The 14,315-nt window shown below is 35.7% G+C and overlaps 1 protein-coding gene across 3 annotated transcripts in view; it reads right to left on the bottom strand.

Annotated features, from left to right (window-relative positions):
* SIAH3 (siah E3 ubiquitin protein ligase family member 3) overlaps positions 1-14,315 on the bottom strand; it is a 98,611-nt gene that overhangs the window by 32,839 nt on the left and 51,457 nt on the right. For 2 of the 3 annotated variants that reach the window (XM_051983829.1, XM_051983828.1), the window contains exon 2: positions 3,942-4,123. The exons of the other annotated variant lie outside the window; for it this stretch is intronic. In XM_051983829.1, the coding sequence (XP_051839789.1) occupies positions 3,942-3,956 (15 nt within the window). In that variant the 5' untranslated portion in view covers positions 3,957-4,123. The remainder of the gene's footprint in view (positions 1-3,941; positions 4,124-14,315) is intronic. 3 annotated transcript variants of the gene reach the window in all.

Genomic DNA, 14,315 nt, shown 5'->3' with positions numbered 1-14,315 from the left:
AGCTTTACTTGATGTAGCTCATATTCCACTTAATTCTGAACTGATGAGAGCTGGTAGGATCATTGTGGAGTATATTGGATTATAACCCTGGGCAAAGTACTTCATTTGGTTTGAACCCCTATCCCAGCTCAGTTGAGATGCTCTAAAATAATCTAAACTCAGTTTATACAATCTGGAAGAAAAAACAATTACTGGACAGACATTTTTAAAAAAGAACTACTATATTTCAAGCACTATGCTAGGAGTCAGAGCTTACATTCACAGAGACTTAAATAGGGATGAAAAGGACAAAGAAGAAACATATATTTCCAATCATATATTTAAGTTGTACTAAGCTATTTTGAAAGGGAAAATATTATTAGAGAAGTTCTGTGAGGTCACATTCTGTTCCATTTAATCAACTGCTTTTTTGTAATCAATAAGTAATAACTATAATAGTATCTTTTATTTTCTGTATCTTTCAGTTAATTGTGTAATGATAAAGATGGGGCCTATTTATTGAATATGACTTGCAGAGGCCTGCCTGTTTCCCACAGGATACTGCCTGTATCAAGTATGCCCTTCATTTATGTATAGATGACTCTCATAAGTTTAGTATAGATAAGAAAATAGGCACAGAGATCAATTATTATTGGTGCTCTTTTCAGTAATAGCCTGAGATTTTTTCCAATGTATAACTTAAATATAGATACCTTAAAAGTCCTTGAAAATACTCATTTTACTGGCTACTTAAAAATACACAGTTTTTTATTTGTAAGGTATCAGAAATGGTTGCAATATCTGGCTTTTGTTCACTGAATTGTATACATTTTAATACTAATTGTTAGTTTAATAATTTGCACTGTGTAATGTTTAAACTACTGGAATACAAACTCTTCATTCCCTGTGGAGCCCTGAAAAACAAGTTGTTGTACAAACCCCCTGGGTTTTTCCCTCTATACCAGACCTGGGACACTTGGGGTGTGATGCTCTCTTAGATTCTAAGAAATTTTCAGTAGACAATGAACAGGGAAGTCTCCCTTTTAGAAGTTGGTGACATATTCTTTTGGGAGAACAAATTATTTTGACCTTGAACAAATAATTTTACCTCTTAGATTTTCAGTTTTCTCATAAATAATTTAAAAATATTGGACAAGGTGATCCACAGGTCTAAAATCCTACAGTCCTATCTGTCAAAGATATCTTGAGTCAAGGAGCTATCTTTGTATTTTCAAGGAGTTGTGTTTGAGGTGATGAGAAACTTATCTTTATATATTATAGTCTCTGGACAATATTACCATATCTTTCCTTTGGTTTAGAAGAACAGAAACTCTCTTAGCAAGTTAGTGAATAAAAGTAAATTTCAAAGACTTGATCTTACTGATTTGACGAGAATAATATCCAATATCCTCTAAGTGTAATTTCTTGGGAGAAAGTGAAAAGTCATCCATCCTACAATTTTAAATGACTTAAGAACTCCAATCATTGTAATAAGAATCACATTTCCAGAAGACCAATAATGAAGCATGCTATCCACCTATTCACCAGATAGGTGACGGACTCAGGGTACAAAATGAGACAGTTATTTTTTGGATCCAGTCAATAAGAGAATTTCTTCTTTCCAATGGTGTGAGAGCTGAGGGGACATAGAAGGGAGAGAAAATATTTTTGTTTAATTTTTAAAAAATAAAATTATAAAGTCACCTTTCTTTTACAAATTTCAAAAAATTTGTTTCAGATAGAAGGGAAGTGGGGGAGGAATTAAACAGGATTAGAACAGGTTCACAGCACAGCTTCAGAACATTAAGCAGGCATTTTATTAAGTCCCTATTGTATACCAAGCATTGTTCTAAGCATTTTACAAATTTTTTTTTGTTTGATCCATTTGGAAGAAAGGGGGGTATGGAAGGATGGAGGTATGTTATTGCTAAAAACGTGAAGGTAAGTTCATCAACCCATCCCTTTTGAGATCTACAACACCTCTCAGCATCTATTCAGGCTCCTAATACAAATAAGCTTTCCCAGAAATTGACTTTTGCTTGTCTATCTCTGTGTCTCTGCTTGTGAATCTGTCCTATCTCTACTTAGCTTCTGGTTCATCAGATCAGATCACTATATTTATATTGTCTTACCCAAATTTCTTAGCTTTTCAGAAATGCCATACCTACCACAGGGAATCAGAAAGTCTAGGGGTAGCACCGTGGATACAGAGAATTATGGTGGCGGTCATTCATATATCACGCTTTAGGATAGATTAGTTTATACTGAGATATTTGTTTTTATATGTGCTTTTGGATTATCTTTACAACCTTCTGTATTATTATCTATATATATTTTTCCTTTTGAGGTATAAGGGGGGAGTCCTATTTCTTTGCCAGTACTCTGGTGTCCCTAATTAACTTCATTTACCCTTTTTTCCTGTCAATAGGTTTAGTGCTTAGGTAGGGGTAATGTGATGGCAGATCTAAGATAGCAGTAGCCCATAGAATTTTGGAGATCAGAGCACAAAATGATCGAGATAAGTTGTAAAGGTCTGAAAATCTTGAGTTAATGCCCTGAGGTCGGACAACCGAGCACTTAAGGCTAACTACCGATTGGACAATATTCTACAAGCATATGCTTGGAAAATGGCCCTTCCCACTATCCTGTGCTGGCTCGATAATTGATGTGTACAGAGAATTGTAGGAGGGACTAGGAGGTGGAGTGAGACTCGCCAGAGTTACTTCTTGGTGGGAGCCAAAGAGGAGAGGTCATGGAGATCCTGCATCCATCCAATTCACTCTTACCCCTAAAGACCAATAATAAAGACCAAGGTTTTTTGCTTATCTTGACTCCGGCTGATTCTAAGGTATCCAGGGTGCTAACTCGGTCTTCACAATAGATGCTGAAGGTAGAACTATCTCCTGTGGTTTCTCTTCACTCAGGAGAACATAGGACTTACTTGCAATGGTTTCCCCTCTCCTTCCTTTGCTTCAATTGTTTTCCTCCTACTCCAACAAGCCAGATTAATAAATACTGGTGCCAGGAAGCCTGGAAATCATGATCTTTGACATTTTAATTTTTGTGAAAGCAGCAATGGGCCCATTGGAGAAATCCAGCACCCAATCCATTATTTACCCATTCCTGTAGTGATTGTTAGTATTCTGACTCTCCATAAATATTATAATGTGCCTGAGGCAACAGGAGATGAGAAGTCTATTATAAGATGCTGAACTTGGGAATTGTCTCTCTTCCATGCTTGGTCTATACCTGGAAGACTAAATATGGAGGAACTGGACTCCATTTGAATGATTTTGGCTTGAAGGGATGAATCTGAGAACCATTTGCAATGTCACATTTATATTATAAGTGCTAATACTTTCTTGGATTTTGCTATGTTTTTCTTTAATCTAGTTAAACAAATTTCTAAAATCATGATCATTTAGGCTTGGATGACTGAAATAAAGATCTAGCTCTGGAAGAAATAGAGTCTCACAGATAGGGCTGTAGACATGAAAGATACATTATAATTGACACCCCTTCACAAATAAGTGACAAAAGGCTAAATGATTGACAGCTACTTACTCCATGGTCCCTGATTGTAGCAGGGTTAAACCATTATACATAAATAACCTTGCTTAAACTTAAGCAAGCTGTTTGAAGAATGTCAGACTAGAGAGAATAACCAAAAGTATTTATGAAAGAAAACAGACTTGACTTAAGGGGCAAGAAAAAGAGAAGAGTCTAGGAATTATAGGCATCCTGGAATACATTTTTTGATTATTGGGATATGAAAACCAACAGAGTAGAATCCATAGTGTCCTTAAAACTTATTTCTAACCCCAGCCATAGAACTTACCTGGAAATTTAGCAAATTAAGATGATTCTTTGGTACAAATTGGAACAAAACCCTTCACAGAATGCAATGCCATATTCAACTTCTAGCATATCAGACCTACAAATGCTTTTTAAATTTAACTTACTGTCAATATAGACATGCTGTCTGAGTTTCAGCTCTTGTCTATCCCCTCTGATAGTTGTAAGAGTACTCCCTCCTGGGATCACCTGAATGGTTCATGCTATTCTGATCCTTGAAGCTGTTTCCCATTCAATTAGCCCCCACAGTTGTAGAGATGCATATAGGTTCCCTTTCATTCAGGATTACCTTGGAAATCAATAGAAGAAAGAGTAACTCATTAAGGTGCATGAAGTGCTATGACAGCACTTACAGTATGACCCAGAGATCCCTGAAACTTCACGCAGCTTTATTATAGCGTCTCTATTATAGCGTCTGTTGCCTAAAATAAATTATGTATAACTTGACCACCTAGGACCACCTAGGACTGTTGTGGCCAAGAGTATTTTTTCACAGGATGATTCCATATAAAGCAACCTTGATTTCCCTCCCCTTCTCAAGGTTTCCACACTGACTTGAAGTCTTGGGCTCATAAACTAGTCCCAGTAGTGTTGCTGGAGATGTTTATCAGGTTATATAGGACAATATTATCTTCAACTTAACCAGCTGGCGCTTTGTCAGTAATATACCTTATGCTTCAGTATTTTTCAATACACTAAGTATTGTCCCCTCTGTTCTCTTAGAGAGATTCATTCATCTTGAAACCACCCATTTCCTCTCCTTTAAGTGAACATAAGAGATGAAAAATTCTGGCTAAAAGGACATACTTGACAAGTATTTGTTGATTGAATGAATGAATTTTTGCTTGGCAAAGTTAAATGAGAATGGCCAAAAATAGCTGAGAAAGTGGACAAAGCCAGGCTTCTTACACCAGAGTCAGCTTTTAGACTGGGTTCCTTGTGGAATAATTTATATCAGAAACTTCTCATCTCTCTTGGTGAGCTAGAATTCCTGAGACATTTATCAAGTTCTGCTACAAACTGACAGTTTGTAGCAGACATTAATGTATTGATGTGTCCTGGAACAGCAACCAAGAGTTGCCAGAAAATGGAAAGGCACCAGAATGGGGAAAAGAATGGCTATGTTATGGGCATGATCCAGTCCATTTATCCAGAAACAGAGGATCAGCATATCTCCTATGCTTTGCTCCATTTATCCAGAGGCAAGTCCTTAAGTAAAGAAAATATCATTTAGCAGGTGAATCTAATGGAAATACACAGAGATTGTAGGAAGAAGCTTCTTATAACACAAACACAAACAAGTACAGCTACCAATAACTGATTATTCTTCATTATTGCATGGATCGGGTACCATTCATTCTGAAGATTTCAGAAACCAAGATTACAACAGGTGCGTTTTCTGCCCCCACTCTTTTTCTCATGGCTGAATTAGAATAAGGGGCTACACACACCAGATGTAAAGAAATTAGGATGTGCCTGCTGAAAATAAAGCAAAGGGTGGAAGGAGCAGCTCTGACTTTCCTATTGGTTCTTCTGAGATTGTTATTTGTGGACAACAGAGCATTTGGCTTTCTACACATACATACATGATTAGATACACAAATTATCAACTTAGTAATATGAGAGCTAGAAGAGGAGATAGGAAAAGTAGCAGAGATAGATAGATAGATAGAGTGGGTATATGTCTATGGAGGAGGAGAAGAAGAAAGAGGAGAAGGAGGAGGAGAAGGAGAAAGAGAAAGAGGAGAAGGAGGAGGAGGAGAGAGGGGAGACAAAAAGAGTCAGAGAGACAGAGACAGAGAAGGAGAGAGAGAAAGGAAGGGATAGAGTGGGAGAGAGAGAGGAGGGAAGAGAGAGAGGGGAGAGAGAAAAAGAGAGAGAGAGAGAGAGAGAGAGAGAGAGAGAGAGAGAGAGAGAGAGAGAGAGAGAGAGAGAGAGAGAGAGAGAGAGAGAGAGAGAGAGAGAGAGAGAGAGAGAGATTGAGATTTAGTTGTTTGTCCTTCATTCTCGAAGAGGACCAATGGCATCAGAAAGATGATGTCTTGACTTGCAAATGAATTGGATTTAAGTGAGGCAGGGCTGTGCAATGTCATCAGCCTCCTTTTTTCAGAACCATCCGGGTTCAGTGGCAAAATATAGATCAGATTGACTGAAGAAGCCCCTGTATGAAATGGAAGGTCTTTTTAAGCTAAGGTCTTTTCTGAGTCTCAGTTTGTCTGAGGTCACATCCATTCACTGACTAAGACCAGGTAATAAATGAGGCAAAAATGGCCTCTTTTACTTATTAAAAAATCTGGGAAGGGAAGACTCTTAGAGTTTTTGGCTGGAAGATAAACAATTGCTATCTATATTCAGTCATCAAAACCCTAAACAATGCCTGAGTGAGGCTTGGACTGGGACTTGTTGTCCAAGAAGTGAGAGTCTGAGCTATTTGGATTTAAGGCATGGTCAAGTAGCTCCATTTGAATCTCAATGGGATTTATCAAAATCTTGGTTTTCAGTACTATTTCAAGAAATCATAAATGAAACTATACAGAGCAAAAGAGTTAATTGTCAAAGTTTTAAATCATATATGTATATTTACAAGACAAATAGAGTTGCTCTCACTCTAATAAATTTTGAACATTATTTACAAGATTCTATTAACAAGTAACTAAGGTGACAGACAGAATGCTGCACTTGGACTTGGAAAGATTTGAATTTAAAATCCACTTCTGATATTTATTAAACATAGGTTTGTGGGTAAACATCAGGTTTCTCATCTACAAAATGATATTAACACAGGCAGAGCACCTCACTGGGCTGGTGTGAGAGTAAAATGATATAATAATAATTCAATTATAAAAGAAAGCTATTTTATCCATATGTGAAAAAATTGAAAAATTTGAATTCTAAATGAACTGTGAAAAAATAATAGCAAGGACAAAGCTTATTCTTAAATTATTTCTAACTCCAGAGGAAAAGATGAGAATACTGATGATGATAACAACTGACATATATAAGACCTTTATAGTCTGCAAAACATTTTACATATAGTATCTCATTTAACCCTCAGATGGTATTACAGGTACTATTACATGCCCAATTTTACAGGTAGGAAACTAGGCTCAAAATTTTATTTGGCTCATCAATGGTCACACAGCAAAAAGTTTGAGATGTGGTATTTGAACTTTAGTGTTCATCTGATCCAAATAGCAAATCATTTTCCAAACTTTAATATCAATCTGATTATAATAATTAATGAAATTTACTGATAAAGAACGAAACAGTCTGAAAATAAATGCTTTCAATTCCTTTAAAATGAAACTTTGTCTTCATTTTCTCTTTAGCTATCATCTCAGGAAATCAGTTCTGTGTCACATGAAAATACAAGAAGGATCTGTTTAGTACTTTAGTACTACATACAAAAATATAAAGGGTCTGTGATTCACCATGGAAGGAAATTCCCAATGTCCACCAACTAGCCTGATTTTTTAAAAAATGTGTTTATATGTATAATAAATATAATAAATATTTTTATTCCTTAACTAAGTGAAAGATGGTAATAAATTCAGTCACTGTAGCCATAATGCCAAAATCACTATAGTACTACTGAGCTAGGACAGTGGTAAAAGCTCATATGTTTTTAATGTTTATATTGTTTAACTTTCCTGTTGCAATGCACACATAAATGTAACTCATGTCTGACACAGTTCTCTTGAATGGATATAACATAACCTCAGTAGTGCTGACATTTTTGTTCGTGCTTGCTTCCCCATGATGATATTATTCTTTGGAGCCTTACCTTCAAGCCCATCTCAAGTTGCTACTGAGATATGTATCATGACGGGAACATAACCCATTAATTTACTACCTTCCCCAAAACGATGTACATATACCTACACTTTAACTGTCACAACATTATGAAAATAAGAGGACCTTTTAAGTCTTTTCCAATTCTAAAATTGTGATAATGTAATAACAATTCAATTAATTAGTAAACATTTACTAAGCACTTATTATGTGCCAGACACTGTGCTAAGTGCTGAGGATACAAAAAGAGGCAAAAGACAGTCCCTGACCTCAAAAAGCTTCCAATACAATGGGGAAGATAATGAGCAAACTAATATATATATGAAGCAAGCATAGTTTATAAAGCAAGCAATAGAATAAAGAGAAAAAAATAACAGAGAAAGCATTGGAATTAAGAGGATTTGGGGAAAATTTCCTGTAGAAAGTAGAATTTTAATTGGGATTTAAAGAAAACCACAGAAGTCAGTAGTCAGAGATAGTACATTACAGACATGGGGAACAACAGCCAGACAGAATGTCCAGAGCTGAGAGATAGAGGGTCTTGTTCATGCAACAAACAGGAGGCCAGTGCCAGTGTATAAAAGCATACATGGAGGAGTGTGTGTGTATGGGAGAGAGAGAGAGAGAGAAAGATGGGGAGACATAAATGGGTTGGAAAAGTAGGAGGGAACTAGGTTATGAAGGTCTTTGAATTCCAAACAGAATTTTGTATTTGACCCTCAGTGGCAATAGAAAACCACCGAGTAGGGGGAGTGACATGATTGTACCTATACTTTAGGAAAGTCATCTCAGTGGCTGGATGGAAGATGGAGGAAAGTGGGGAGAAACTTTTAGCAGGCAGACATCCTAACATCACTTGCTGTTCGTGTGTGAAGTGATGAAGGTTTGCACCAGAGTAACAGAAGCATCAGAAGAGAGGAGAGGCTGTAAGATGGCAGACAGTAGACAGGTCTTTATCTGAGCTCTTCCTGGCATCCCTCAGATCAACACCAGATCAAGCCTCTGAACTGGTTTGGAGTGACAGAACCCACAAATATTTGGAGTGTAACAAACTTCCAGCAAGAGATATTTTGGAAGAATTTCAGAAAAGGTCTCTTTCAATGGGAAGGGGGTGTGTGGCTGAGGGCAGGCACAATGCAGGGACCCAGGTTGATGGGGCATCTACCAGGAGGCTCTCAGCCAAAATGCACCAGTGTTGGCTACTCTCCTGGTTCAGAAGCCAGTGGATCAACCAACTAGCTATGAGACATCCAATGCAAATAGGCAAATATTAAGGCTCTGAACCCAGAATAACACGGGACTTGGCCACGCCTACCAAACACAGAAAGGAAGTCAGCAGAACCGGCCCAGGGCAGCAAAAAGCCACTGTAGCCTGTAGTGGAAGCTTAGGACAGTCTCCTCTTTGTCCTAAGAGCAGACTTCAACCTTTAAAAAATGAGCAAAAAAGAACTCTGAATATAGATAGCTTTGATGGAGAAAGAGAAGAACAAATTTCAAACTCTGAGGACAGTAAATGTAAATCGTCTCCAAATGAAGCTCCAAAGGGTGATATGAATTCATCCCCATTTCACAAGGCTCTCTTGAAAAAATTCAAAAAGGATCTTAAAAGAGTTAGAAGAAAAATGGAAAAAGAAACTGAGAACTTTTGGAGAGTTTGGAAAAAGAAACACAGAAATTATCTGAAGAAAACTCCTTACAAAATAGACTTGACAAAATGAGAACAGCATATAACTCCTTGCAAAATAGATTTCAAAAAGAAATCAACTCATTGAAAAATGAGTTTCACAATTTGGGAAACAGAAAAAAAAATCCAATGAACTCATTTAAAAATTCAATTGACCAAATACAAAAGGAGATTTTTAAAAAGTCAACTGAAGAGAGGAAGGGGTATATTAGAGAGATGTTGCAAAGGTGATATGAACAAACTGGGCAACCACTGCCCGGGTGGGGATAAGAGATAGTGAGGAATTCAGAATGACTCATAGATTATGAGCCTGGGCAAATGGAAGAATGATGTTGTCTTCTATAGTATCAGGGAAAGTAGGAGGAGAAGAAGGATAAGGCAGATAAATAATGAATTCCATCTTCACAGCCCATAATATAGTTGGGCAAATGTTATTACTCAAATTTTATTTTATCAATGCTTTTTCCTTTTACATTATATTTGTATCTAAATATATCCCTCTTTTCACTGTGATATTATAGAAATGAACTATAGAATTATCTTAGAAACAGGCCACTTCAAGCCCAACACTCCACTCACCATGCCAGTAGCTTCCAATTTTTTTTGATCATGCATGTATCTCTATCAGCAATTTAACACCACCCAAAATGTGTGTATGTATATGCATGCATAAATAGAGAAATATGTATTCATACATATACACACATATACATACATATATAAGTATGCTGATATACAAATATATACATATATATTTATTTGCAAATTACCTACATATCCTGTTATGCTGATATAAAAGCATATATAAAAATAGACATTTAAAAGGGTAATATAAAGATTTCATAAACAAAATATGTGTATGTTTTGGAATGGCTCACCAAAGTGACTTAACTGTAATTTCCCAGCTCCAAAACTGAAGCTCAAGAGATAAGGTGGTAGGGGCAGAGAATAAAGGTTAAATCTCAGAGCTGTGGAGGAGATGACCAGAGAGTGCAAAATAAAGGGAAGGACAAGGAAACAGAGAAGGAATAGTTAAAAATGGAGAATAAGTCAAAGGAATTATTTTCCTTTGCTATTATATTTAGTAATTAGGTCGCTGGCAATTTTTGAGAAAGCAGTTTCATTTGAATGGAAAGAGTCAAAGTATGTGGTTATAAGCCATGAAGGACATGATGTGTGGTTAAGAACTACAGACATTGGATTTAGACTTTTTTAAAAGAAGTATTGAAGTGAAAGGGAAAAAAAGGACTGGATGATAGATTGAAGGAACAGATTGTTATGGGCCATTAACTTTTAAAAAAAATTTGGAGAGTATGATTATGTTAGATAGAAAAGGAGAAAACTAATTTCTACCAAATGTTAGATCTACTACTGTCTAAAATGTATTGGGCCTCTGGACTCTTGGGATCTTTAAACCTTAATCATAGTGTACCAGTATTTGAAGAATGAGGGCACCATCAACTTTTACAGGCCCTTTCGACCAGGGAATTTTTAATTTAGTAATGAACATACAAGTCTATCAGAAGTGACTTTTAATGTCATGAAAATAGAATTCTTAGCAACAATTCCAAACATATCAAGTATACAACTTTCCTTATAAAGAAGAATACAATGGACCACAACTGATGCCTGTCTTTAGCCTACCTAGACACTGAGACCAAATTTCAGACTTCTCAACAAAAGAAACAAGAGGAAAGTTAGGAAAAAATCCCACAACCTTCTACTTCTCTATTCAATTATGGAAAAAGATTAGAAGCAAAATTAAGAAACTATTCTCTTTCAGAAGAGAAAAGAAAAGAGACAGAAACAGGGTCTAGGTCACACCCATTTAATAAACTGTTATTTTTAGTTGGATTTGACTAACAAATGTGTATTTATTAACAGTACAAAAAATTCCTTATTTTCAATAAGAAACAATGTCATTGAGTATGCTTTATTAAAAAAAAAGGTTAATACTACAATGATGTGAAAGTTTAATTCTGTTTCTAGGTTTAAACGACTACCAAAGCTGAAAAAGATCACAGAGAGCCCTAAAAAAAAACCAAAAACAAAAACAGAAGGTCTTAATGGGGGAAAATTTATTGTTGGCTATGCTTACTGAATCATGATACTTATTTTTTAATCCAATTCACCAGGTATGCAAAGATTTTCCTTAAATTCAGCTAAAAAATATCCATCTTCAAAAATGTCAATCAGTTGTCCTTGGAAAATACTCAGAAAGTAGTGAATTTTTATGTCTTTAATAAAGGTGTTTGAAAGTCAATGAAACAATTCATTTTGAAGATTTTAAAAGAGGTTCAAAAAATGTGTTGCCATACACATGACATACTTATCATTTTCAGCAACAAAAGCTTAGTTTTTGAATGTCTTGCTTATTCCCGCTCTTAATAAAGTACTTTATATGTAGTAAGTGCTTAATAAATGCTTCATGATAACTTCATACTATCATTGGTTAATATCTTACTTGCAATATACTTGTATTAGGGGCAGATTAATTATTATTAGTGAATAAAATCCATATTTCAAGTAATCTTGATTTTTTTTTATCTGTTATTTTATCAGACCTGATTAGGTCACTTAACCTTCTTTTTATGATGGATCTTTTTTTGGCAATCTGCTAAAGCCTTCTCAGAAGAAGGTTTTCCAAAGCTTAAAAGAAAACACACAAGATTACAAAGAAAACCAGTTATATTAAAATACAATTATCAAAATATTTTTAAAAACATGTTTATACACATCAAGATAAGAACACCCACACTAAGAGAAGAAAAAATGCTCCCATTATTAGTATTATCTTCAATTTATGTTTATTTATCCTTGACCATTTTGTGAAGATTGTTAAGTCATTTCAGTTGTGTCCAACTTCTCATAACCCCATTGGAGATGTTCTTGGTGAAGATACTGAAGTGGTTTGCCATTTCTTTCTCCAGCTCATTTTCAAAGGAGGAAACTGAGACAAATAGGATTAAGTGTCTTGCCCAGGATCACACAGCTAGTAAATGTCTGAGGCCACATTTCAACTCATAAATTAGAATCATCCTGATTCCAGACCGGGTACCCTATGCACTGTACCACTAGCTGCCCTTGTGAAGATTAGCTTAGTTAAAATGAAAAAATTCATGTAACCAGGAATACATAAATATCCTTCACAACAAGCTAGAAACAAAGAACAAATGAAAGGACACTTCTACCTTATGGAATTCTCATTCTTCCTTTAAAATGCAACTGTGTCAGTCCCATGAACATTTCATACACAGATCAAACTTGAAGCAAACATTAACTAAATATTAAATATTAACAAAGCTTAATTTTTCTTACTTTTTATATTAAAAAATAGAAATTCTAATAATGTTTTTCTGTACCCTTATCATCCTGTGTACTGCCTAGGGTATGCACACTCCATTTAAGAAACCAAAGCATTCTGTGACATAGACTCTTTTGTATCACACTGTTATGAAGTAGTAGGATAACATTTTAAGACATGTAAAGTTTGAGCTTAAATATAATCACTATGCCATCATACACTAAATCAAATATTAAAATGTTTTTGTGCTGGGGACTTCTTTGATAGTCAGACTGGTGAAATCATGAACCCCTTCTCAGAATAACATTTTTAAATGCAGAAAACAAAATAAAAAGGATTACAAGGGAAACCAATTATTTTGAAATACAATTATAATTTTTTTAAAGTTCTCAGACCTATACTAAATAGTGATTATCCCTACCCTTTTCACAAATTCCATTTTCCTTTAGTGATCAGACCATATTCCTCTCCTAGATGTTACTATTGTCAAGCTTTGATTTCTTCCTTTAATGTACATTAACCTCTACTGACCCAGGAATCTGAGTCCATTGTGGAAAATGGACCCTCTGAAAATAAAGCACTTGTGTGTCTCCACTGGGAGTTGAAGAGGCTTTTATTCTGTCCCAGCCATGTCTGAAGTTCAAGACCCACAGACTGCTCTGCCACTGAACACTCTTGGAAAGGGTTCTATCTGAATTTGGGGGCAGGAAGGTTTTTCCATCATTGATTAAGAGATATTATTACTTAGGTGTTGATAACGAATATACATTCAAAAGAAGGAAACCGATTCCTTATCCTTTAATTCCTTTTTATCCTGGGGACTTTGTCAAAAGGGCAGCTATCACCAAAACTGGAGATATAGAGGAAATGAACAACTCATAGTGGAACCTGTGTATAGGGCATTCAAAATAAGAGATATCATTATCTTCCTTAGGTATTCAATGTCAGCATTATTGTAAAATTTATCTTGTATGTGGTTGATCTGATGGTTCTAGTCCATAATATGTTGATCAGTAGTACAATATAAACTCAGAATGACTTTGAGTCATAGCAAAAACCCTAATTCCCTGAGGAGCTCAAAACTCTTTACCACATCATCATCCACATCTCCTTCCTCTCTTTTTTTCTACTACTAGCTCTGGGAACAAGAATCAAATCTACACTGCCATTCCTGGAAAGGGATCTTATGGATCCCTTCACCATCCCCCCTCCTGGACCTCCACTCTCTTATATGTGCTTTATTGCTTTATTATTAGAATATAAACTCATTGAAAACAGGGAATATCTTTCTTTTTATATCCTTAAATCCTTCTATTTGTTTTGTATAGCACAGTGCCTGGCATCAAATAAGCACTTAATAAATTCTTCTCATTCATTCAATAATTCATTGCTACTGGGGGCTAATCTGGTAACATATGGGCAAGAGCACTGGAGATGAAAGGGATGGGATTCTCATAAGATGCAAACCAATTTACTACCATTGGCATGAAATATTTGCCTTTTTTGCCACATGCTTCCTGTCCAGGACTGCTGTTCTGAGGAGAACCATCTTGGTTAAGGTGAATGGTCTCTAGTTCCTGAACCCCTTATTCATAAAATATGCATAAAAATGGCTAAGTTTTTAATAATGCCCCAAATACCTCAGATCAAGACAACTACTTTTCTCATTTGATCTAGTTTTATGATGCTTTGATGAAGCAT

The sequence above is a fragment of the Antechinus flavipes genome, chromosome 3 (assembly GCF_016432865.1).
Source record: "Antechinus flavipes isolate AdamAnt ecotype Samford, QLD, Australia chromosome 3, AdamAnt_v2, whole genome shotgun sequence".
In the NCBI taxonomy this organism is placed as follows: domain Eukaryota; kingdom Metazoa; phylum Chordata; class Mammalia; order Dasyuromorphia; family Dasyuridae; genus Antechinus; species Antechinus flavipes.
Note: the sequence above shows the minus strand (reverse complement) of the source record. Positions and strands in the feature narration are given on the sequence as shown.